The sequence below is a fragment of the Rhineura floridana genome, chromosome 9 (assembly GCF_030035675.1).
Source record: "Rhineura floridana isolate rRhiFlo1 chromosome 9, rRhiFlo1.hap2, whole genome shotgun sequence".
NCBI classification, from domain to species: domain Eukaryota; kingdom Metazoa; phylum Chordata; class Lepidosauria; order Squamata; family Rhineuridae; genus Rhineura; species Rhineura floridana.
The window spans coordinates 113865123-113891024 of record NC_084488.1 but is presented as its reverse complement, the minus strand read 5'-3'; the positions used below and the strand labels follow the sequence as shown (position 1 = coordinate 113891024).

The window sequence follows — 25902 nt, the reverse complement described above, 5'->3', positions numbered from 1 at the left end:
TTCTTCCTCCAGCAGCAGTAGCAGCAAAAGCAGCAGCAGCAGCAAAGATGATCAAGAAGTCCTTCCTCGTAATTCTTCTGTTCGTCCTTGCCACAGCTCTCGTACAAGGTAATATTATTTTTGTCTTCTTTTCTTCCATATAATATTAATTAATTTTGTCTTCTTTTCTTTTGTATAAAAATTATAATATAATAATGTTCAAGTAATACTTGAAAGTTTGGCACACAGAGGAGAGTCAGGATCTCTTCTCGATCATTCCAGAGTGCAGGACATTTAAAACACATCCAATGCAAAATTAAGCTCTTGACTTCTCCCAAAGAATCATGGGAACTTTAGTTCATTAAAGGTGCTGGGAATTTGTCGCTCTGTGACAGTTCCCAGGATGTGTTTAAAACACATGTCTTCCCAGGATTTTGGGGGGAAGACATGTGCTTTAAACATATGGTATAGATCTGCCCTAAATAATTAGAAAATAAAGTGTGTTGGGGGACAATCCCTCAAACATCGCCAAACATTAAAAAGATTGTGGCTTGCCACTTTCATATTGGTTTTTCTCTAGGAGGAAAATCCCTTCTAAATAGAAGGTTTTGAAGAGACCCCCCTCCCAAAAGTTATATTATGATGCCTGAGCACTCAAGGTCTACCTTCTTCTGTTGCAGGAATGCCAACTTTCAGCAGAGGACGTTGCCTTTGTGAAGGAAAAGGAGCGATGATGTCCTCTGTTCCTATTCGCCGTATTGCTGAAGTTAAATTCCACCGCCGAAGCAGCAGCTGTGATCAGGAGGAGCTGGTGTAAGTAGATAACGCGGCAGCAGAAGCCTATTTTGCACTTACTTCAACATAGGGACGTAGGAAACTGCCATACACCGAGTCAGACCATTGGTCCATCTAGCTCAGTATTGTCTACACTGACTGGCAGCAGCTCTCCAGGGTATCAGACAGGACTGTCTTCCAGTCCTACCTAGAGATGCTGGGGATTGAACCTGTGGTTCTTCCGGCTTGTCTTGTCTGTGCTGTCTGCTGTTAACCTTCGTTTGCTCTGCCTGGCCTGACACTTTCTTTCAGCTGATGCTGCTGGCCTGCAACTCCCACCACCCTTGACCGTTGGCCATGCTGATGGGAGCTGGAGTCCAGCAACAACTGGAGGGCCACAAGTTCTCCAGCTCTACTTCTTTCCTGTCATCCTTGTCCATTCTATAGAGATAATACAAGAGACGTTAATCTAGAGATGTAAATTCCTAGTTCCTTGAGACTCCTTTTCCCCTCTTCCCCTAAGGCAGAAATGAGGGGAGAAATCCAGCATTGTAGAGCAGAATTACTATGTACTGAAGGCCAGCCTATGAATTTGGTAAATAAATAAAATCCTACCCATGTTTATATGGAAGTAAGTTCAGCTGAGTTCAGTGGGTTTTGACTCCCAAGTAAGCAGGCGTAGAATTGCAGTCTTATTTATTTTTTTAGCAAAAAATGATAGACCGCCAACATTAAAGAAAAAAATCATGGTGGTGAACAGCATAACACCAGCAGTAAAATTACATTCAGAAAGCAAATACAAAATAGAGATAATAAATTAGTAGATCAGCTTAATATATCAAGCATAGCAGGATCACCCCTCAAGGAAAGCTTGGGTGAATTGAACAGGTGACTTTTAAGCAGCTGCCCAAATGCCAATACTGTAGGACTATAATGCAATCCATACTCTGAAGTAATCCCTATTGAGCTCAATGTGACTTATTCCGAAGGCAGTGAATATAGGCTTGCACCTTCAGTATATCACTGGCTGGGCAGCAGCTTTTCCACCCAGAAACAAAAGGTAGTAACAAATTTCATATTAATTTATTCATTCATTCATTTGCCACCCTTCCTCCCAGTAGGAGCCCAGGGCGGCAAACAAAAGCACTAAAAACACTTTAAAACATCTTAAAAACAGACCCTAAAATACATTAAAACAAAACATCTGTAAAACATTTTTAAAAGCTTTAAAAAACATTTTAAAAAAAGGTTTAAAAGCATTTTTTAAAGAAGCTTCAAAAATATATTATCTATTATTAATTAATTAATTAATTAATCTGTATCCCGCCCTTCCTCCCAGCAGGAGCCCAGGGCGGCAAAAAAAAAAAAAAGCAATTCCAACACAGACACAGACTGGGATAAGGTCTCAACTTAAAAGGCTTGTTGAAAGAGGAAGGCCTTCAATAGGTGCCGAAAAGATAGCAGAGATGGCGCCTGTCTAATATTTAAGGGGAGGGAGTTCCACATGGTAGGTGCCACTTACCCTGACAGACAGTCTTATTATGACAGATTATGACAGACTTGCATTGCTAATAGTATATGGTAGAGAGGTGCAGCTGAAGCTGGTTTGGATTTCCAGCCAAACAACCCCCCCAATATAAAACACCCCTCAGGTTGCAGCAAAGGTCAGTCCAATATTATTTTCTCCACAGGCCCCCTCCAAGCAAGCTTCCAGTGTTTAGTTGCACACAGAAGCTTGTGCTGCACTGACGTTCAGGCAGATGCATCACACTTTTAAATGTTTAAGAGCATGAACTGCTCCAGACATCCCTCCCCCAAATCAGCCCCTGCAGTCTAAAAATCTTGTGCCCCAATCGGAGAACAAGGAGCATTGCAGTCTGATGGCTCCAGCGACACAAACCACATGCTCTTTTGCCCACGGAAGGGTTGTGGCTCTGGGAAAGAGTCATGGCTCAGTGTTAGAGCATACTTTCCATGCAGCATGCCCCAGGTCGAATCCCCAGCATCTCCAGGTAGGGCTGGGAAAAACTCCTGCCTGAAAGCCTGGAGAGCTGCTGCCAGTCAGTGTCGACAATACAGAGCTAGATGGACCAATGGTCTGACTCAATATAAGGGCAGCTTCCTATATTCCTATCCTAATCAGTTCCCGTCCCTCAAATAAGTTGTATGTGGATGAAGTTTCCATTTTCAAATATACTAGAATTACTTTTTCTGTTTTCCACATGGTAAAAGCAAAGCAGTTTTGACACCATCATGTCAAAAATGAGCTGGAAACTGGCTTGCATTTTAGGGTTCCTGCTCAGTCAGGATCCACATCATTTTGGTACTAAATACTAATAACTGAATATGAGAAATGATATAAAATGCAAAGGAAGTTATGAGTTATAAGGGGTGGGATCCAAAATCCACAGTGGGGCAATACCTTTGGTTTGGACCAACCAAAAGTGTCACAAAATGAAAATAGTACTGCATAGACATAATTTCTAATTTGTTCCAATTTGCTGCCTTACAGAGTCATTTTCCAAGGAAATGGCCGAAGCCGTTGCCTCGACATTAAGATGGAGCAAGGCCAGCGCATAAAACAAGTAAGTGAGACCAGAATAAATAGCGCAGGTTGGGTGCGTAAGGGAGTGGGTCCTCCCAGTACTTAGCGATGGGGGAGAAATGCAATCAGTTCACATTTAAAGCTGAATTGATCAAATTCCGAAACAATATCAGAACCGAAACACAGCTATCCTTTGAAATGCACTCTTCTCTGAACTTTGTGATGCAGTTCTCCAACCAAGCAATGTTTACAAAAATGCATATATGAGGAGGAAATGTGCCTAAAAGCGAATATATTACATACAAAAATGCATTACGTTAGGAGAAACTGCTTGCAAGAATGTGTATATCAGTCAAAACAATTGCATACAAAAATATATGTTTTAGGAGAAATTTGCACCAAAATGCCCAAGAATTTTCATGAGGTTTTTTTTTTAAAAAAAGCAGATTGGTACAAAACTGAATTTAAGACTGGAAAACTGACAAACTCAGAGAACCAAGATTGACAGATCCTTCCATCCCTACCAGTACCTCATCACCATTAGCTGCAAATAAAGCACATTGTACAAACCACATATTTTTATTTGCTTCCCTTACAGGCAATTCTGAAGAAAAGGAAATGAGGATTGCAAGAGAGAGAAAACAGCAAAAACATAAGTGGGTCTCTCGTTACAGATGAAGATAAGTTGTGAAATTCAAGCACTCTTTGGGGGAAGTTCCTCCACCACTTCTCCGTGAGGACCTCCTGACAACCCTCTGAAGAACTTGCGCTCTTTGGAACACACTCTGAAAACCACCAGCCTAAGTGTTTAATGACAGGCTTGTTCTACTAATGCTACTGGAATGTGGAAGTGAGCCAAAGCTTTTCCTGTTTAGTTTCTTTTCCTCACTTTCAGGTCAAGAATTCTGTTTTACTACAGAAGGAAACTGAAAATAAGGAAAAAAATAATTGCACAACGTAAAGCCTTGATAGGTGCGTGGCTTAAAAGTCTCTGTGAATGGAAGGCATTCGGTAGAACGTTGTCTTGTTATCATTGTTAAGGAAGAATGTTGTCTTGTTATCATTGTTAGGTTATAATTGTGCTGTCTCCATGTCCTTAATACAGCCTACTAAGCTAATGGTGAAGAACATATGTTTCCTTAATGTAAAGATGGGGAACCTGTGGCCTTCCAGATGTTACTGGACTCCAACTCCCATCAGCCCCAGCCATCATGGCCGATGGGAGCTCAACAACATTTAGAGGGCCACAGTTTACTCATCCCTGCCTTAATAAACACCCAGCAGTACTCTTTGTCCAAAGGCTACTTTAGAATGAATGAAGCAAATGCAAAGCCAGACTGCTCAGTCTGAGGGACAAATTAGACATGATTTTAAATGTATCTTTTCATTAAACATGCAGATTTTTTAATGCAAATAACAGGCTCGTCCACATGGCGATTTAGTGTGTGTCTAGTGCTGCTTGCATCCCCTTGTAATCTGCATGGTTCATATGACGTTGCAGGCAAGCAAAAGTTATCACGCAGTTTCCCTTTTAAATCCATATTAATCCAATCCGCTGATAATGCAAAAAGGAAAGGAAAAACCATCTCAGCTGTGCTGCGCTCCTCCTTGTAGGCACTTTGCTTTAATTTTTTTATTGGGCGTGCTCTCTTATGCCACACTGCCTGCTCCCCCTCTCTCTGCCGCCTGCAAAAGCTGCCGCAGTCGCTGCCTACTTTGCCTTTCACACTTGACCCCTGTCCGCCTTTCACTTAGGCTTGGACAATGGAGAAGGGGAGGTGGTCTAGTCAGGTTCATTGTTTTCTTGTCAGTTGCACACCAAGGTGCCCTCTGGGCTTCAGCCTTGAACTGGAGGGTGTATACATCTAAAATCAGAGGACGGGGCCACAAGGAAACAGCGACACTAATCCTTCCCAGAGGAACACCTACTTGTGTGAATGAAAAACAGTGGATTGAAAGTGTGGACGCTGAAAATCTATTGTGATTGTAAAAGCAGCGTCTTTAGTATGAAGTTAGGCTCCCCTGTGGATAAGCCCAACATTAGCTGTGGGACTTACAATTAACAGGATCACAGCAGGCATGGAGAGAGAGCTACAGTGGTCCTGTGGAAAATCCCTCCTTTGAAGCTGGTATTTGCATAGGGAGGAAGTCCCCATGACAAATGTTTGTGTGTGCTAGGGTGAGCTAAAAGTAGATCAAATCTGGCCAGAGAAAACAAACACTGTTCTGTGATTTTGGTTCAAAGTAGAAGAACTGGTTTTGGTAACTCTGGGGTGCTGTTCTTGCTTCAGGATCTGTATGCACTGCATGCTTACTACCTACCCAACTTGTACATTTGTAAATAAATAAATTTTTGTTTTGTAACAAATCCCCAGTGTTCTCTCTCTCTCTTCTCCAAAGATAACTGGAAAACTGAAAAGCAGCCAGCTCTCAAATCAGATCTTGGCCACAGTGATTCCCTAGTACAAACATAGGGTTGTCTGTTGGGGGTGAAGAGGGACAACATACAATTATGCCCCAGAAGCACCCACCTATATTTCTGCCCAAATCACCAATTCCCTACACCGCGGCCACAAGCCTATGCATACTTGCCTGGAAGTAAGTCCATCACTTCCCAGGTGATCTGCTTTTGATTTCAAGGCACATGTCTATATTGTTATAATTATTAAGCAATGAAATGGGCCTATGTACTAATTAGGATTGCCACCATACAACCTTGAGTCCAGATATATACATATAGGGCCTTTGTAGTGTCCTGGTTAGACTTAGGATGGGGAGACCCATGTTCAAATCCCTTTCCAGTCATGAAGCTCACTAAGGCCCTACCTGCATTATACATTTAAAGCACCATCATACCACATTAACCTTGTCATGGCTTCCCCCAAAGAATCCTGGGATGTGTGGCTTGTGAAGGATGCTGAGACTTGCTAGGAGACCCCTATTCCTGTCACTCGGCTTTGCATGCAGAAGGTCCCTGGCATCTCCAGGTAGACCCGGGAGATTCCTTGATCGATGCCCTGAACAGCCAGTTTAGGACAATACTAAGCTTGATGGACCAACAGAGAGACTTGGTATAAGACAGTTTGCCATGTTCCTATGATGTAGAAATCAAACTTTTAGCACATACCCTTTGGAACTCTCTCCTGTTACATATCAGGCAGGCACCATCTCTATTATCTGTTTGGAACCTGTTGAAGATCTTCCTTTTCCAACAACCCTTTAAAGTGCAGATTTTTATCTGCACGGGTTGAGAAATGGTGTTTATATGTGGTTGTAATTGCTGATGGGTGGTATTCAGTGGTTGTCCTAGTCTGAGTAGACCCAGGGAAATTAACGGACATGACTAACTTAGGTTCATTATTTCAGTGGGTCGACTCTGAGTAGGACTTAGCTGAATACAACCCATGATGTTTTTATTGTTAATTGCTTCAGGGGGGGTTATGGGAAGCAGTTCATAAATGAGCACATCAAATATGCAAAAAATGCACAGACCTTTTAAAATAAACACACTTTATCCCACTGATGTAAATACGGTCAGAGCCAGATTTAGGAGCAGACTACCCATGCCAGCAACTGGGGCTCCAGGACTGAGAGCTTTAGGTTGCTGGGAGGGAGGGCACCTGTCACTGGCTACCTACTCAACTATCCATTAGTACCAACAAATCCTCTTCATTTGCAAAACTGGGAACAGAAATCTGTTTGGAACAGTGTTCTGTTAACGTTCCTCCCCACTCCTTCATATTCATGGGGAAATGAACATAACCAGTACCTCTTCAAAGAATGGTGTGCCTATGACTGATCGTCACTGGAGAACCTGTGTGTGAATTTATTGTCTAACTAGGGGGGCTCTGAACCTCTGCTTGCTCCACTCGCCAACCTGCTCCCTCATTCATCAATGGCATATTTTTAGTTTATTGCAAGGGTTCCGTCAAATAGTAACATCAGTTAAGCTGTGCAGAACATGTATGCCGTTCACTGGTTTACACACACACACACAAGTATGCCAATGCATCTAATTACTCACTGAGCTGTGGCCCATAGAAGCCTGGGCTACCCTAAACCTGCAAACCTTTAAGACCAGGCCCTTCTTTCCTTCCATGACTTTCCATTCTCTCCCCCCTCTGAAGGAGCCACTTGGCACCATCCCCCCTCTGGCCACCCCGGATTGGATGGGCTCCCTCTGGCCTGATCCAGCCGCCAGGCGTGTCCTTACACCCACTCCACTCCTCCTCACATGCACGGAGGAGACAAACACCACAATCCCTGACTCGGAGAATTGTGATTTATTTCGCTGCATAGAAACCACAATCCCTGGAATGCTGAGCTAGGAATTGTGACTTCTCTCCTGAGCACGAAGGAGTGACATGGCTGCTATCAACTCACACACGGTAAACCAAGCTTTACGCTCACCGCGATGTGCAGACACAGCCAGTGTTTCTTTGGGAATTATTATCTTGCCCACCCACATCACCTTTCTTTTCTCCCGACTTAAATGTTCAAAAAATCATGTATATATTTTGGCAAAATCAACGAAGGGAGCATCAATCTGTACACCAAGTCACTCCACTTTCAAAAGTAGCTGAAGATCACACCCAGAGAGGGGCTTACAATGCTGGCATCTCTCAAAAATGAAATTTAGGGACTGGGGGAAAACAGGCAACGGTTCTCCAAGGTCTTTTCGGGGGGGGGGTGTTGGGGAGGGAGAGGGGAGAATTTTCCAGGCCACAATCCTCTGTCTTTTCTAACTGGGAGTTGTGGAGGCTTAGACTTTGGGGCTTCTATGAACAAAGGACGTACTCTAGCCCTGACCTATGCCGCTGTCACCACCACCCACCCCCAATATTGTCACGCACGTGATGCTCTCCGTGTCAGGTTAGAACCACATTAGGTTCCCTTCATCTGACAGAACAAACTTTGCTCCTTTATTGGCAGAAGGGAACTTCCCTTTGGCTCCAGAATCATCATGATTCCTGCACAACATAAACAGGCTGATCTAGACTCAGAGCTAGTGATGTTGGAATTTTTGCCTCGAATGACCTCCCTCCTTCCAGATTAAAAAATTTCAGCAGCTGGAACAGCAACCGGTTGCAGACAACACAAAGAGGGAGGGAGGGAAGCCCACTCGAGGCTGGTGCCCATTGGGACTGGCAGGGCAAACGCCAGGGAGGGCCAACAGCAGGTGGCGCCAGAGCCCATGACAGGCAGAGCCAACTCATTCTGGTTTTCTCCCCATCCTCCTCCCTGCTGAGTTCTGCAAGGGGCAACACTGAGGCTGCGAACATGCTAGGTGCCTGCAGCAAAGCATTTCCATTAGCCACACTTGGAGGGGGAAACGATCTGCCCATCAGCTGTGAACGCTCTTTAAAACTGGATTTAAAACACACACACACACACACACTCAAGCTGCTCCCACCACGTTTTACAGTAAAAAGGAGCAGGGTGCCCCCGTTTTCAGAAGAGAGAGGTGGAGATGCACTGGAACTGGCAGAATAGTGAGTCTGTTTCTACCCAGAGAGTGAGACTGAGCAGGAGGGTGATAGGCTGTCCCACCCCTGGGCAGGCAAGTGGGAGGAAAGTGGGGGCCGGCCTGGGGGCAGGAAGACTGAGGTTGTTAGGGCAGTGCCCTGCTAGCCCCAATGGACCAGCCCCCACTGATTCCTGCCATACACGAACCCTCTCCTTTCCCCCAGGCAGGCTCAATCTCCTCCATCTCCATGGAGCTACACCCTGCCCAGAGCCACTGGGCCTTTATGCTTATCAGCCCTGGTCCTTACCCAGTCCTATGAGTCACTCTCCCAGGCAAGCTGCTTTGCGTTCCCTCATCTTCAGGCCATCCCAAGGCCGCACCAAGCCCTGCACATGCACACATGCCTAAAAGCTTACGTAGCTCCACATTGCATGCATGTGCAGATTTAGTTTGGATGCCACCACAGAGACAGAGAGAGAGAGAGAGACTTGATTCTTCCCCTTTGTGTTTCTAAGGAGCAGGAGTGTAGCCATCCAGGGTCTCGAGGGGTCTTAGACCCCTTACTTTTTTGGGAGCCAGGTCCCAGCAGGGTCCTTATGTCTCCAGTGAGCCAATCAGCAAGAAAGGGGAGTGTCTTGGGCATTGAGAAAAGTTTTGTAAAGCAATATTCAAGTCTGGCCAGATTATTCTATAATCATAGAAGGAAATGAGCTTGGAAAAGTTACTTTTTTGAACTACAACTCCCATCAGCCCATTCCAGTGGCCATGCTGGCTGGGGCTGATGGGAGTTGTAGTTCAAAAAAGTAACTTTTCCAAGTAGGATGTATAATTTTAGAAAGGGGTGTGACTGTGAGAGGGCGTGACTATTATAAAGGGACTTCTGAATTTGCCACTATACTACTGCCAAGGAGACAAGACTTTTTATTCTCCCTCCTGCTGCAAAGGTTGTTGATTCGTCCACCAGGCCTGCCCCTCCAGCATGATGACAATTTAGTACAAATATAGTATAGAGATATATAACAGGGATAAATCATGACTGCAGATTCTGCACCAAAGTCATGAAACGAATGTTAAAAACACCACAGCATTCAAAAGTTGAACAAATTTAAGAAGGGCAATGAAGATGCTCCTCGGTGTTGCCTGGGCCACTCTTTGATCTAGGGCTGAGCTGGCTTGAATGGGCTTAAGCACTGCAAACTTCATAATTGTGACCAGATAAAAAGGACATTTCTTCCTCTTGCTTGACTAACAACCAGAGCTTGGAAGTAACTAGTCACAAGTAACGAATTACTTGTAATTTATTACTTTTTTGAGTAACGAGTGGGTAACTTCATTACATTTTGCTGGTAATAGAACGAGCAGTAACTTCATTACTTTTGAGGAGTAATTGTAATGTTTCCAGCATTACTTTTGTGCATTACTTGGGGGGGGGAGCAGGGGAAGTCTTCTGCTCCTCTGATTTGTGAATAAAAATCATGTGCTTCAAATTGGGCTTCTGTGCAGCGTTGTTCTTCCTTCATGCTCTATGGGTGCTTAGGAGGCGACGAGGGAGGAGGTGGAGAGCGAGATGGCGTGGAGAAAACAATTGTTTAAAAATTGACAGGAGTGGAAGGAGAAAAGAGCTGGAGGCAATACATATATATATACAAAATATGTGTGTTGGGGTATCATCATTGCTGGGGGTGGGGTGAGGGGATGTGAGATTCTGTTATGCCATTCTGTTAATCTTATGGATAAAAAAAATATTCTACTACCCTCTGTGTGTGCGTGCTTATTTTTAATGTTGTTTTAGGCTACTTAGATGTGCAGCAGCCAAGGCCAGCACCTTGTAGGTAATTTTTTTTAAAAAGTAACTAAAATGTAATTGTAGCAATTACTTTTGAATAAAAGTAAAGTAATCAGTTACTTTCAGAGCAATTGTAATTGTAACGGTAATCACTACTTTTGGGGGGCATGTAACTGTAACTGTAATTTATTACTTTTAAAAAGTAATCTTCCAAGCTCTGGGCAGTACTCATGCCTTGATGAAAGTACCATGGGTGCCAGGGTACCAACACATAATGGCTGCCATGGGCAGCAAAAAAAGAGGTGCCAGTACTCTGTACCAGTGATCCATACCGGTGAGTACTATCACACACACAAAAGCTCTGGTAGTAAGTAAGAAAGCAGGCAGGTTGCATCTGGCTGAACCAAAACCGATGTTGGTGGTGCAATGTGTCCCACTCACCCAAATTGACCAGCCTCCACTGGAGAAAGGAGGCAGCACTCATCTCTTCCTCGGGAGTGGGGTGATGCAGAATGGGCACAGAGATAGGACCTGGGCTCCCAATATAAATCTAATAAATAAACAATAAACAAATGATTTGGTGGAGGGTAATCCATCACCACCTTCTAAGTGGTTCTGCCCATGATCCAGAGAGCCCTCTTTTGTGCTTCTTTGAAGTCCATAGCACCTTTGATAATAGCCAACTTCCATTTGGGACACTCATGGGCCAAGACTTCCCAGTTCTCGATGCTCATGTTACATTTTTTTAGATTTGCTTTAAGAACATCTTTAAACCTCTTTTGCTGTCCACCAATATTCCATTTTCCATCCTTAAGTTGGGAGTGAAGTAGCTGCTTTGGAAGACAGTGATCAGGCATTCAAACAACATGGCCAGTCCAGCGAAGTTGATGTTGAAGGATCTTTGTTTCAACACTTATAGTTTTTGCTTCTTCCAATACGCTAACGTTAGTCCGTCTGTATTCCCATGTAATTTGCAGAATTTTCCAGAGGCAGCGTTGGTAGAATCTTTCAAGAAGATGGGAGTGGCATTTATAAATGTTCCATGTTTCACAGGCATACAGTAAGGTTGGTAGTACAATGGCTTTGTAAATAAGCATTTTGGTCTCCCTGTGAATATCCCAATCCTCTAACACTCTACGCTTCATTTGGGAGAATGCGGCCAGAGCTTGGAAAAGTTACTTTTTTGAACTACAACTCCCATCAGCCCAATCCAGTGGCCATGCTGGCTGGGGCTGATGGGAGTTGTAGTTCAAAAAAAGTAAATTTCCAAGCTCTGAATGCGGCACTCGCAGAGCTCAAACAATGTTGAATTTCAGCATCGATATCGCCTTTTACAGAGAGATGGCTGCCAAGATAGGGGAAGAAATCAATGTTCTCCAGCGGCACACCATTAAGCTGGATTGATGGTGCTACAGAGGGACTAGTTCGCACCTGTTGATGAAGCATGTTGGTTTTTTTAATATTAAGTGAGAGCCCAGTCTTTCCCTATGCTTCTGCAAATACATTTAGGATAGTTTGAAGATCTTTCTCTGAATGTGCGGAGACTACATTATCATTGCAAAATTGAAGTTCTATGACAGAGGTTGACATTACCTTACTTTTTGCTTTCAGCCTACTGAGATTAAAAAGCTTTCCATCTGCTCGATATATGATTTCCACACCAGTAGGAAGTTTCCCCTCAATAAGGTGTAATACTAGATTAATTTCCCCTTAGGGAAATCTACAGTGCTGTGCTACACAACACCTGTAAAAATATGTAGAACTAAGAACTAAGACCCCATTAATTATCTTAAAGTATACAGTTTCCCAAACACTTATTAATTTGTGCACATTGAGAAACATGAGAATTTACTCATACGTACATAACAAATGTTGAGGGTTATATGGCAGATGGCCTGAAGAGGGTGTCAGAGACCCCTTTAGAATCTTTACAAAGCATCCTGTTGAATATTACGAGCTTTTTAAAAAATCCTCATTTATCTGGGCAGGGAATCAAAGAGCTACATTAAGCGCAACTAAGATCTTGGACATACTCAATAGAATCCTCCTCCCCACCACCACCAATTCTCTTTGCTTGGCAGATCCCCATCCATGCCAGACTACTTTAAACTTGGGTGGTGTTCAACAAATGCATGCCCATAGCCCCCCCATGGGCAGGTAGAACTAGTTGCACTAGGGTTGCCAGGCTCAGGGTCTGAGAATGATTCTGTATCTTTAAGAGAAGAGAAAATTCAGCCAAGTGCAGGTTTTCTTGCAAGGTTGTAATGGGAAAAAGCACAAGGTGGAATTCTCCCTTCCCCCTGCACAACTTTTAAAGATACAGAAGACCTCTTGATTGCCAGGCCCAGCCTCCAAGAGGTCTTCTGTATCTTTAAAGGTTGTGCAGGGGGAAGGGAGAATTTAACCTTGTGGTTTTTCCCTTTACAGTGTTGCAAGAAAACCTGCACTTGGTTGAATTTTCTCTTCTCTTAAAGATACAGAATCATTCTCAGGCCCTGAGCCTGGCAACCCTAAGTTGCACTGTTCTTTGGATCCCAGCTGTAGCACCTGAAAATTTTCAAGTGCCTTGGATGTGTTATTCCAGTAATGCTGACAACACTGTGCTGTGCTAGCATATCAGGAAGAGTGATATTAGAGACCCACTGCACATTCAGCTCATACAGGTACAGCACCTGTGTGTTGAAAGGCACACCGTGTTAACAAGAGAAGTCAATCTGATTAACACTGTCTTTTGACAGGAAGTTTCTGAAATCCAACCAGTGACCAAACTGGCACTTTCATCCCTTGCTTTACTGAAGTGACCTGTCTCCAGTCAGTCTTCTTTCTTGTGGGATCTTCATCAAAGACCTGCACACATAAAACAAAATTAAAGAGATAAAGATACATTCTCAGAAAGGCTTCATCTGATTCACTGCTCTTGCAGGAAGCTTTTACATTTAATCCTCCATGTGCCATGACTACAGTGGAGTTCCTTGGATAACTCCTTGGAGAAAGGGACAAAGGCAGTAAGTGTATACATCTCCTGATGAAACCAGAACAGTAATTATTTTGTTTTGATTGAACAGAAACAAAAGGATTTTAAGTGCATTATATGTATTAATTGGCCTACCAATGCTAATGTCTGTGTCAAAACTGTTTTGTGAATAGGGATAGGTGAGAATTTAAGTTCACATTTCAAGCCAAATCTATCAAATTCACACTTTCTGAAACATGATAACTGAAACACAGTCATCTTTTGAAATTTGCTGTGATCCAAATTTTGCAATGCAATTCGCCAACCAACCAATATTTACAAAAATGCATATATTATAGGAAAGCAAGCATAAAAATGAATATGTATTAGATGACAAGAAATTAATTGCAAGGATGAGTATATTAGTCAAAACTGCTTAGAAATACTGTGCTTATTAGGAAAAATTAACAGTAAAATGCAGAAGAATTTTCATGGGAATTTTTTTTTAAATATAGTTTTTTCAAATTGCTGCCAAAATGGGGAAAACTGAATTTAAGATTGGAAAAATGAGAAACTGATGAGTAATAATTAACAGAGAGAAAACTCACATGGTTTGGTCTACCTTCACAGGCAGCAGCTTGGGAACAACAGCAATTAAAGCAACACTGCCCAGTATGTGAAATTCCTTTTACCACTATTGGACAAGAATTAAACCATTATGAGAACAACAAGGTGCATCATCAATGGGTTTAAGGGGGTTGAGCTGAGCACATGGAACCACTGTTGTTGCTTCTATGGATGTAAGGGAGTGAGGTTAAAGGTAAATTAAATGCAAATAGAAAAAGACAGTGATGAATGTTCATAAATTTTCCTAAATGCAACACCATACCAACCACAACAAGATTCCTTTGAGTAAGCCAGAAAACTCAGCATCCCACAATAAATCAGGATTCCTAACAAAAAAAAATCCTAGCAGCCAGTCAGCCAAGGTACAGAAATCCCCATGCAGCACAACCTGACTAGAGTTATCGGACCTCCGGAGTTCAGCCAGAGACTCCAGTTTTTGGAGGTCCTCTGTGGGTCTCCAAGTGACTCACCTTATTCTCTGGACTTTGAGCTTTCATTTTTTAAAAAATTAAGTTTCTAGGTGGTCTGGTTTGTCAAAATGTCAGCTGCCGCCCCCACAACTTCTGTTAGTTGCTCTAAGTGCTCTAATCCCTGTCCTTTCAGATTTTTAGCCAATCACAACTCAGGGTTATGATTGACGAGCTAAACCTCATTTTCAGGTTCTGATAACAGTTTCCTTTTCCTGTTTCCTTTCACATCAGGAATTCAGTAAATATATAGCTTTCAGCAACATAAAGAGTACTTTCTCTGTACAGGATTCGGACTTGCTTCTGAGTAAACATCCATAGGATTGCATTGCAACAGAAGGATCTTGATAGGCATAAAAGTGTACATGTAAGGTTTTTTTAATTACTTGTAGAAATGGTATATTATGCTTTTTATTTTTCAAATAATTTTTGAACAAAAGTTTTAAAAAGTGTATATGCTTCAGTGTTATACTTTTCTAATTAAGGAGTCAAACAAAGTTTAGATTTTACAGGACTGTGGAAGAGGGTAGCTTATTTGTCTTATTCATAATCTGTTTTGAAAACCTTCCCAATATGAAAATTTTCTGGGAGTAAAACTTCAGTGCTAATTCCACATGCCTGGGAGCTAACACCATTGAATTCAATAGGACTTACTTTTGAGTCGACATGGTTAGGATTGTGTTGAAAATCAATGGAACTTTTAAGTGAACATAGAAAAGGATTGTGTTGTAAATCTTTCTCTCCAATCTTTTTTTTTTTTAAGCAGTAAGGCAGGCTTACTTAGGTGTCACTGCTTTTATTTGGCAGGAGGGGATGTGAGATTCTGTTATGCCATTCTGTTAATCTTATGGATAAAAAAATTATTCTACTACCCTCTGTGTGTGCGTGCTTATTTTTAATGTTGTTTTAGGCTACTTAGATGTGCAGCAGCCAAGGCCAGCACCTTGTAGGTAATTTTTTTTTTAAAGTAACTAAAATGTAATTGTAGCAATTACTTTTGAGTAAAAATAAAGTAATCAGTTACTTTCAGAGCAATTGTAATTGTAACGGTAATTACTACTTTTTCGGGGCCATGTAACTGTAATTTATTACTTTTTAAAAGTAATCTTCCAAGCTCTGCTAACAACACTTAACACAATACCTTCTTCCACAAAGGCAACAACATTCATAGAATCATAGAGTTGGAAGGGATGTTGGAGATCCTCTAGTCCAACCCATTACTTGGTGTAGGATCTACAACATAGGATGCAACTAAAGCAGAGCTTGGAAAAGTTACTTTTTTTAAACTACAACTCCCATCAGCCCCAGCCAGCATGGCCACTGGAGTGGGCTGATGGGAGTTGTAGTTCAAAAAAAGTTTTCACCCATTTGTACTAGTCCTGACCTCTGGAGCAACAGAGTTGTTCCATCTTCTGCATGACAGCCCTGAGATATTTGAACACCACTGTAATCTCCTCCTCATAGAACTTGGTTTCCAGACCTTTACCATTACAGGAGTCCAGCTGTTTTATCTAGCCACTTCATTCATGGGGGATGGCCTGGATTGTATGCTTCCAATTGATGCATTTTTGCTTGTACCCAGGTGCTGGGATCATTGCCCAGAAACTGAGTCATTTCCAGCTGCAGACCAGAAATCATATTCTTGAAATAATTTGTCACTGTAATTGCTCCCTTTTCCTCTAAAAGTGCAAATTCTCCTACAGAGTCCAATTTCAGTTTCAATGTCTATGATGAGTCATCAAACTGCAGGCGGAGTTTTCTTGTGGGCTGGAAGGAATGTTGTCTGGCTGACATTTCCACACTTCCTGATTTTAAAAAGGGGGAAGAACAGAAACTGATGGAATTAAATTCGGCCTTGGGCAGACTCACTTTTAGTGTGAAGTCTACACTTTGCAAGTTTGGGCAGATTTCTCTACTCCATTCTTCCACAACCTGATGCCCTTCAGATGTTGTCTCTGTATGCAGCAGCTGTGACAAATGTGCATGCTATTCTAGGGATCGTTAGGAAAGGGACTGAAAATAAAACTGTCAATATCATAATGATGTTACACAAATCTATGGTGTGACCACACTTGGAATGCTATGTACAGTTCTGGTCGTCTCAATGAAAACAATGCCTGCACAGTATGTGCTGAAAGTGGGCATTTATCTAGCAGATGCCCAACATCCCATGGCAGATGCTCCTGAGCTCAGGTGGCAAGGCATTAAAATAATACATTCAAAGGATATTGCAGAGCTGGAAGACGGTTCAGAAAAGGGCAACTGAAATGATCAAGTGGTTGGAGCAACTTCCTAGTAAGGAAAGGTTGCAGCATTGGGGCTATTTCATTTAGAGAAAATGCGAGTAAGAGGAGACATGACAGAGGCATATAAAATTACGCATGGCATGTGGATACAGAAAAGGTTTTCTCCCTCTCTCATAACACCAGAACTCGTGGACATCCAATGAAGCTGAATGTTGGAAGATTCAGGACAGATAAAAGAAAGTCCTTCCTCACACTTTGTTGTTGTTGTTATAGGTTCCTTCAAGTTGATTATGACTTATGGTGACCCTATGAATCAGTGACCTCCAAGAGCATTTGTCATGAACGATCCTGTTCAGATCTTGTAAGTTCAGGTCTGTGGCTTCCTTTCTGGAATCAACCCATCTCTTGTTTGGCCTTCCTCTTTTTCTACTCCCATTTTTTCCAGCATTATGGTCTTTTCTAGGGAATCATGTCTTCTCATTATGTGTCCAAAGTATGATAACTTCAGTTTCATCATTTTAGCTTCTAGTGACAGTTCTGGTTTAATTTGTTCTATGACCCAATTATTTGTCTTTTTCGCAGTCCATGGTATGCACAAAGCTCTCCTCCAACACCACAGTTCAAATGAGTTGATTTTTCTCTTTTCACTGTCCAACTTTCACATCCATACATAGAGATCGGGAATACAATGGTTTGAATTATCCCGACTTTAGTGTTCAGTGATACATCTTTGCATTTGAGGACCGTTTCTAGTTCTCTCATAGTTGCCCTCCCCAGTCCTAGCCTTCTTCTGATTTCTTGACTATTGTCTCCATTTTGGTTAATGACTGTGCCGAGGTATTGATAATCCTTGACAAGTTCAATGTCCTCATTGTCAACTTTAAAGTCACATAAATCTTCTGTTGTCGTTACTTTCGTCTTTTTGATGTTGAGCTGTAGTCCTGCTTTTGTGCTTTCCTCTTTAACTTTCATCAGCATTCATTTCAAATCATTACTGGTTTCTGCTAGTAATATGGTATCGTCTGCATATCTTAAATTATTGATATTTCTCCCTCCAATTTTCACACCTTCATCTTAGTCCAATCCTGCTTTCCGTATGATATGTTCTGCTTATAGATTAAACCAATAGGGTGATAAAATACACCCCTGTCTCACACCCTTTCTGAATGGGAACCAGTCGGTTTCTCCATGTTCTGTCCCTACAATAGCCTCTTGTCCAGAGTATAGGTTGCGCATCAGGACATTCAGATGCTGTGGCACCCCCATTTCTTTTAAAGGATTCCATAGTTTTTCATGATCTACACAGTCAAAGGCTTTGCTGTAATCTATAAAGCACAGGGTGATTTTCTTCGGAAATTCCTTGGTCCGTTCCATTATCCAACGTTTGTTTGCGATATGATCTCTGGTGCCTCTGGTTATTGGATTTTAAATGGCTTTATTTCTTGTTGTGAGCTGCCGTGGTTTCCAACTCTATCTCACAGGGTTGTTGGAAATATTACATATACGCACACACTAGAGATGTAAAAATACATATACCCCATATAATAGTTTATTGCCAAAACCAGTTGGCCATTGCAGAACATTTTTTAAAAATAACTATTTGTTTCCTGCCAAATAAAAGCAGTGACACCTAAGTAAGCCTGCCTTACTGCTTAAAAAAAAAAAAGATCGGAGAGAAAGATTTACAACACAATCCTTTTCTATGTTCACTTAAAAGTTCCATTGATTTTCAACACAATCCTAACCATGTCGACTCAAAAGTAAGTCCTATTGAATTCAATGGTGTTAGCTCCCAGGCATGTGGAATTAGCACTGAAGTTTTACTCCCAGAAAATTTTCATATTGGGAAGGTTTTCAAAACAGATTATGAATAAGACAAATAAGCTACCCTCTTCCACAGTCCTGTAAAATCTAAACTTTGTTTGACTCCTTAATTAGAAAAGTATAACACTGAAGCATATACACTTTTTAAAACTTTTGTTCAAAAATTATTTGAAAAATAAAAAGCATAATATACCATTTCTACAAGTAATTAAAAAAACCTTACATGTACACTTTTATGCCTATCAAGATCCTTCTGTTGCAATGCAATCCTATGGATGTTTACTCAGAAGCAAGTCCGAATCCTGTACAGAGAAAGTACTCTTTATGTTGCTGAAAGCTATATATTTACTGAATTCCTGATGTGAAAGGAAACAGGAAAAGGAAACTGTTATCAGAACCTGAAAATGAGGTTTAGCTCGTCAATCATAACCCTGAGTTGTGATTGGCTAAAAATCTGAAAGGACAGGGATTAGAGCACTTAGAGCAACTAACAGAAGTTGTGGGGGCGGCAGCTGACATTTTGACAAACCAGACCACCTAGAAACTTAATTTTTTAAAAAATGAAAGCTCAAAGTCCAGAGAATAAGGTGAGTCACTTGGAGACCCACAGAGGACCTCCAAAAACTGGAGTCTCTGGCTGAACTCCGGAGGTCCGATAACTCTAGTCAGGTTGTGCTGCATGGGGATTTCTGTACCTTGGCTGACTGGCTGCTAGGATTTTTTTTTGTTAGGAATCCTGATTTATTGTGGGATGCTGAGTTTTCTGGCTTACTCAAAGGAATCTTGTTGTGGTTGGTATGGTGTTGCATTTAGGAAAATTTATGAACATTCATCACTGTCTTTTTCTATTTGCATTTAATTTACCTTTAACCTCACTCCCTTACATCCATAGAAGCAACAACAGTGGTTCCATGTGCTCAGCTCAACCCCCTTAAACCCATTGATGATGCACCTTGTTGTTCTCATAATGGTTTAATTCTTGTCCAATAGTGGTAAAAGGAATTTCACATACTGGGCAGTGTTGCTTTAATTGCTGTTGTTCCCAAGCTGCTGCCTGTGAAGGTAGACCAAACCATGTGAGTTTTCTCTCTGTTAATTATTACTCATCAGTTTCTCATTTTTCCAATCTTAAATTCAGTTTTCCCCATTTTGGCAGCAATTTGAAAAAACTATATTTAAAAAAAAATTCCCATGAAAATTCTTCTGCATTTTACTGTCAATTTTTCCTAATAAGCACAGTATTTCTAAGCAGTTTTGACTAATGTACTCATCCTTGCAATTAATTTCTTGTCATCTAATACATATTCATTTTTATGCTTGCTTTCCTATAATATATGCATTTTTGTAAATATTGGTTGGTTGGCGAATTGCATTGCAAAATTTGGATCACAGCAAATTTCAAAAGATGACTGTGTTTCAGTTATCATGTTTCAGAAAGTGTGAATTTGATAGATTTGGCTTGAAATGTGAACTTAAATTCTCACCTATCCCTATTCACAAAACAGTTTTGACACAGACATTAGCATTGGTAGGCCAATTAATACATATAATGCACTTAAAATCCTTTTGTTTCTGTTCAATCAAAACAAAATAATTACTGTTCTGGTTTCATCAGGAGATGTATACACTTACTGCCTTTGTCCCTTTCTCCAAGGAGTTATCCAAGGAACTCCACTGTAGTCATGGCACATGGAGGATTAAATGTAAAAGCTTCCTGCAAGAGCAGTGAATCAGATGAAGCCTTTCTGAGAATGTATCTTTATCTCTTTAATTTTGTTTTATGTGTGCAGGTCTTTGATGAAGATCCCACAAGAAAAAAGACTGACTGGAGACAGGTCACTTCAGTAAAGCAAGGGATGAAAGTGCCAGTTTGGTCACTGGTTGGATTTCAGAAACTTCCTGTCAAAAGACAGTGTTAATCAGATTGACTTCTCTTGTTAACACGGTGTGCCTTTCAACACACAGGTGCTGTACCTGTATGAGCTGAATGTGCAGTGGGTCTCTAATATCACTCTTCCTGATATGCTAGCACAGCACAGTGTTGTCAGCATTACTGGAATAACACATCCAAGGCACTTGAAAATTTTCAGGTGCTACAGCTGGGATCCAAAGAACAGTGCAACTTAGGGTTGCCAGGCTCAGGGCCTGAGAATGATTCTGTATCTTTAAGAGAAGAGAAAATTCAACCAAGTGCAGGTTTTCTTGCAACACTGTAAAGGGAAAAACCACAAGGTTAAATTCTCCCTTCCCCCTGCACAACCTTTAAAGATACAGAAGACCTCTTGGAGGCTGGGCCTGGCAATCAAGAGGTCTTCTGTATCTTTAAAAGTTGTGCAGGGGGAAGGGAGAATTCCACCTTGTGCTTTTTCCCATTACAACCTTGCAAGAAAACCTGCACTTGGCTGAATTTTCTCTTCTCTTAAAGATACAGAATCATTCTCAGACCCTGAGCCTGGCAACCCTAGTGCAACTAGTTCTACCTGCCCATGGGGGGGCTATGGGCATGCATTTGTTGAACACCACCCAAGTTTAAAGTAGTCTGGCATGGATGGGGATCTGCCAAGCAAAGAGAATTGGTGGTGGTGGGGAGGAGGATTCTATTGAGTATGTCCAAGATCTTAGTTGCGCTTAAAGTAGCTCTTTGATTCCCTGCCCAGATAAATGAGGATTTTTTAAAAAGCTCGTAATATTCAACAGGATGCTTTGTAAAGATTCTAAAGGGGTCTCTGACACCCTCTTCAGGCCATCTGCCATATAACCCTCAACATTTGTTATGTACGTATGAGTAAATTCTCATGTTTCTCAATGTGCACAAATTAATAAGTGTTTGGGAAACTGTATACTTTAAGATAATTAATGGGGTCTTAGTTCTTAGTTCTACATATTTTTACAGGTGTTGTGTAGCACAGCACTGTAGATTTCCCTAAGGGAAAATTAATCTAGTATTACACCTTATTGAGGGGAAACTTCCTACTGGTGTGGAAATCATATATCGAGCAGATGGAAAGCTTTTTAATCTCAGTAGGCTGAAAGCAAAAAGTAAGGTAATGTCAACCTCTGTCATAGAACTTCAATTTTGCAATGATAATGTAGTCTCCGCACATTCAGAGAAAGATCTTCAAACTATCCTAAATGTATTTGCAGAAGCATAGGGAAAGATTGGGCTCTCACTTAATATTAAAAAAACCAACATGCTTCATCAACAGGTGCGAACTAGTCCCTCTGTAGCACCATCAATCCAGCTTAATGGTGTGCCGCTGGAGAACATTGATTTCTTCCCCTATCTTGGCAGCCATCTCTCTGTAAAAGGCGATATCGATGCTGAAATTCAACATTGTTTGAGCTCTGCGAGTGCCGCATTCAGAGCTTGGAAAAGTTACTTTTTTTGAACTACAACTCCCATCAGCCCCAGCCAGCATGGCCACTGGATTGGGCTGATGGGAGTTGTAGTTCAAAAAAGTAACTTTTCCAAGCTCTGGCCGCATTCTCCCAAATGAAGCGTAGAGTGTTAGAGGATTGGGATATTCACAGGAAGACCAAAATGCTTATTTACAAAGCCATTGTACTACCAACCTTACTGTATGCCTGTGAAACATGGAACATTTATAAATGCCACTCCCATCTTCTTGAAAGATTCTACCAACGCTGCCTCTGGAAAATTCTGCAAATTACATGGGAATACAGACGGACTAACGTTAGCGTATTGGAAGAAGCAAAAACTGTAAGTGTTGAAACAAAGATCCTTCAACATCAACTTCGCTGGACTGGCCATGTTGTTTGAATGCCTGATCACTGTCTTCCAAAGCAGCTACTTCACTCCCAACTTAAGGATGGAAAATGGAATATTGGTGGACAGCAAAAGAGGTTTAAAGATGTTCTTAAAGCAAATCTAAAAAAATGTAACATGAGCATCGAGAACTGGGAAGTCTTGGCCCATGAGTGTCCCAAATGGAAGTTGGCTATTATCAAAGGTGCTATGGACTTCAAAGAAGCACAAAAGAGGGCTCTCTGGATCATGGGCAGAACCACTTAGAAGGTGGTGATGGATTACCCTCCACCAAATCATTTGTTTATTGTTTATTTATTAGATTTATATTGGGAGCCCAGGTCCTATCTCTGTGCCCATTCTGCATCACCCCACTCCCGAGGAAGAGATGAGTGCTGCCTCCTTTCTCCAGTGGAGGCTGGTCAATTTGGGTGAGTGGGACACATTGCACCACCAACATCGGTTTTGGTTCAGCCAGATGCAACCTGCCTGCTTTCTTACTTACTACCAGAGCTTTTGTGTGTGTGATAGTACTCACCGGTATGGATCACTGGTACAGAGTACTGGCACCTCTTTTTTTGCTGCCCATGGCAGCCATTATGTGTTGGCACCCTGGCACCCATGGTACTTTCATCAAGGCATGAGTACTGCCCAGAGCTTGGAAGATTACTTTTTAAAAGTAATAAATTACAGTTACAGTTACATGCCCCCCAAAAGTAGTGATTACCGTTACAATTACAATTGCTCTGAAAGTAACTGATTACTTTACTTTTATTCAAAAGTAATTGCTACAATTACATTTTAGTTACTTTTTAAAAAAAATTACCTACAAGGTGCTGGCCTTGGCTGCTGCACATCTAAGTAGCCTAAAACAACATTAAAAATAAGCACGCACACACAGAGGGTAGTAGAATAATTTTTTTATCCATAAGATTAACAGAATGGCATAACAGAATCTCACATCCCCTCACCCCACCCCCAGCAATGATGATACCCCAACACACATATTTTTTGTATATATATATTGCCTCCAGCCCTTTTCTCCTTCCACTCCTGTCAATTTTTAAACAATTGTTTTCTCCACCCCGTCTCGCTCTCCACCTCCTCCCTCGTTGCCTCCTAAGCACCCATAGAGCATGAAGGAAGAACAACGCTGTACAGAAGCCCAATTTGAAGCACATGATTTTATTCACAAATCAGAGGAGCAGAAGACTTCCCTTGCTCCCCCGCAAGTAATGCACAAAAGTAATGCTGGAAACATTACAATTACTCCTTCAAAGTAATGAAGTTACTACTTGTTCTATTACCAGCAAAATGTAATGAAGGTACCCACTTGTTACTCAAAAAAGTAATAAATTACAAGTAATTCGTTACTTGTAACTAGTTACTTCCAAGCTCTGGTACTGCCACCTCATTTTTTTTTACCAAAGAAGCACAACCAATCCAAGGGTTTGGCACTGTCTTGGGGGCGGAGGAGGAGGGGGACAGCACTTCAGTTAGTTGCCTCTGCCTTTTTTTGGCTCTGGCTTCTGCTGTTGGCATCCCGGCTTTCTGCTCCCAGGGACAGCACTACCTTTCTCCCATTTCTGGAGGACAGGCAAACCAGCAGTAACAGCTGGGAGGAAGTTCAGGGTGAGGGTGTTCAGAGGGGTTGGCGGTGAAGGTGAGGCTCCCTAGAGACAGCTGTTACTAACCTAGTGCCCTCCAGATGCTTTCAACTACAACACCCGTTGGACTACCAAAGCCATACTGGTTGCGGCTGATGGGAGTTGTTCTCCAAAATATCAGGAGGGCACCAGGTTGGTGAAGACTGCCTGAAGAGATGGCCTGGAAGAAACAAGGGGTGAGAGAGGGAGTAAGGCAGAACAAGATGGAAGGCTAACCAAGATGGACGTCTCTTCTATTAGGTGACAATAAAATATTTGTTGGTGTACTAGGGTTTCCAGCTTTGTTCCTGCTCTGGGGCATGGAGCTTTGTCTGATGATGCCAAGCCCTCCTTAATGTCAGCCCTAATTGCAAGCATACCCTGCGTGCCCAGATCACCCCTCCTCTCAGTCAAGGCCAGTGACAACAGCTGCCTAAGGTTACTTCCTTGAACTTCAGGGGTGAACCTAAATGGGAATTTAATCTGTCCACAAGGAACCTTTTTATTGATCTGCTGTCTGCTGAGGATCAGGGCAGGCAGAAATGTAAGGGTAGAGTGTAGAGTGCCCACTTACCCACTGCTAAAAATACATGACAAAAGAGGATACACATTTGCATAAGCTAATGTATATGTAATGGATGCAAATATAGAAACAACTGCTATAATAAATAGAAAACATCTCTCCATAGTGGGAAAGACTGCAGCCAGCATGCCTTCTCAGTCTGCTTTGCAGGTGCCAACTAGACCCCAGCAGGTGTAGAGTCCATGCTGCCTTCCCTTTTTTATGGTTCTTGATCTTTAAACCGGACTTGGGCCTGACACCTCTTCAAATATAGGATGCTTTCAAATAGAGGACTGTTCTCTCAGACAGGTCTGCAAACAGAGGTCTGTGCTCTGTAAAGCAAAACACACAGCCATCCTAGTACAAGTGTGCGAAATCAATCCTGAATAGCCAAAACCTATATACAGGCAGTAGGAGGAGAGCTTTGCACATACCATGGACCGCAAAAAAGACAAATAAATGGGTGTTAGAACAAATTAAACCAGAACTATCACTAGAAGCTAAAATGATGAAACTGAGGCTATCATACGTTGGACACATAATGAGAAGACATGATTCATTAGAAAAGATAGTAATGTTGGGGAAAACAGAAGGGAGTCGAAAAAGAGGAAGGCAAAACAAGAGATGGATTGATTCCATAAAGGAAGCCACAGACCTGAACTTACAAGATCTGAACAGGGTGGTTTATGACAGATGTTACTGGAGGTCGCTGATTCATACGGTCGCCATAAGTTGTAATCGACTTGAAGGCATATAACAAGCCTAATATAGTATTTATTAATAAGTAAGAGCCAGTGTGGTACAGGGGCTATCTCTGGGTAACCTTGGGCCAATCACTATCTCTCTCAACCTAACCTACCTCACAGCATTGTTGTAAGGATAAAATAGGGAGTGGAAGAACCTTGAGCTCCTTGGAGGAAAGGTGGGATATAAACGTAAAAACAAACAAACAAACCAGAATACTGCTTTGGACACTTTTCCTTATATTTTCATTTTTTAAATTTTAATTTTTAAAAGAAATTAGCAAATTTTAGGAGGAGCCTGATCTGCCCCTGCTCAGGCCAGCAACCCCGCCCGCCCCCGAGCATTTATTTAATTATGCTTTGAACGCAAACGCGGCTCCAGATCACTTGTTTCTGTTGCAACTTTTTGTCAACCTAATTCTTGGTTCGGGCTCCGCTTGTGCCAAAGCGACTGAGTTTGAACGGAGCATGAGCCTTCGCAGGAGCCGTATCCACGTGGTCAAAAATGGCGGCGCCC

The 25902-nt window shown here is 41.9% G+C and overlaps 1 protein-coding gene across 1 annotated transcript; it reads left to right on the top strand.

Moving 5' to 3' along the window:
• CXCL11 (C-X-C motif chemokine ligand 11) lies at positions 1-5666 on the top strand. Its single transcript, XM_061584829.1, has 4 exons — positions 1-108; positions 660-792; positions 3266-3338; positions 3897-5666. Exons 1-4 carry the CDS (start codon positions 48-50, stop codon positions 3918-3920), a joined length of 291 nt encoding a protein of 96 aa, XP_061440813.1. The 5' UTR covers positions 1-47; the 3' UTR covers positions 3921-5666.
• The last annotated feature ends 20236 nt before the right edge of the window (positions 5667-25902 follow it).

What these genes read in the sequence shown, in the direction of transcription:
- CXCL11 (XM_061584829.1), top strand. Translation starts at nt 48, where the DNA reads ATGATCAAGAAGTCCTTCCTCGTAATTCTTCTGTTCGTCCTTGCCACA. An exon ending in TGCCACAGCTCTCGTACAAG is followed by an intron (nt 109 to 659) that starts GTAATATTATTT and finishes CTTCTGTTGCAG; the next exon opens with GAATGCCAACTTTCAGCAGA. An exon ending in AAGGCCAGCGCATAAAACAA is followed by an intron (nt 3,339 to 3,896) that starts GTAAGTGAGACC and finishes CTTCCCTTACAG; the next exon opens with GCAATTCTGAAGAAAAGGAA.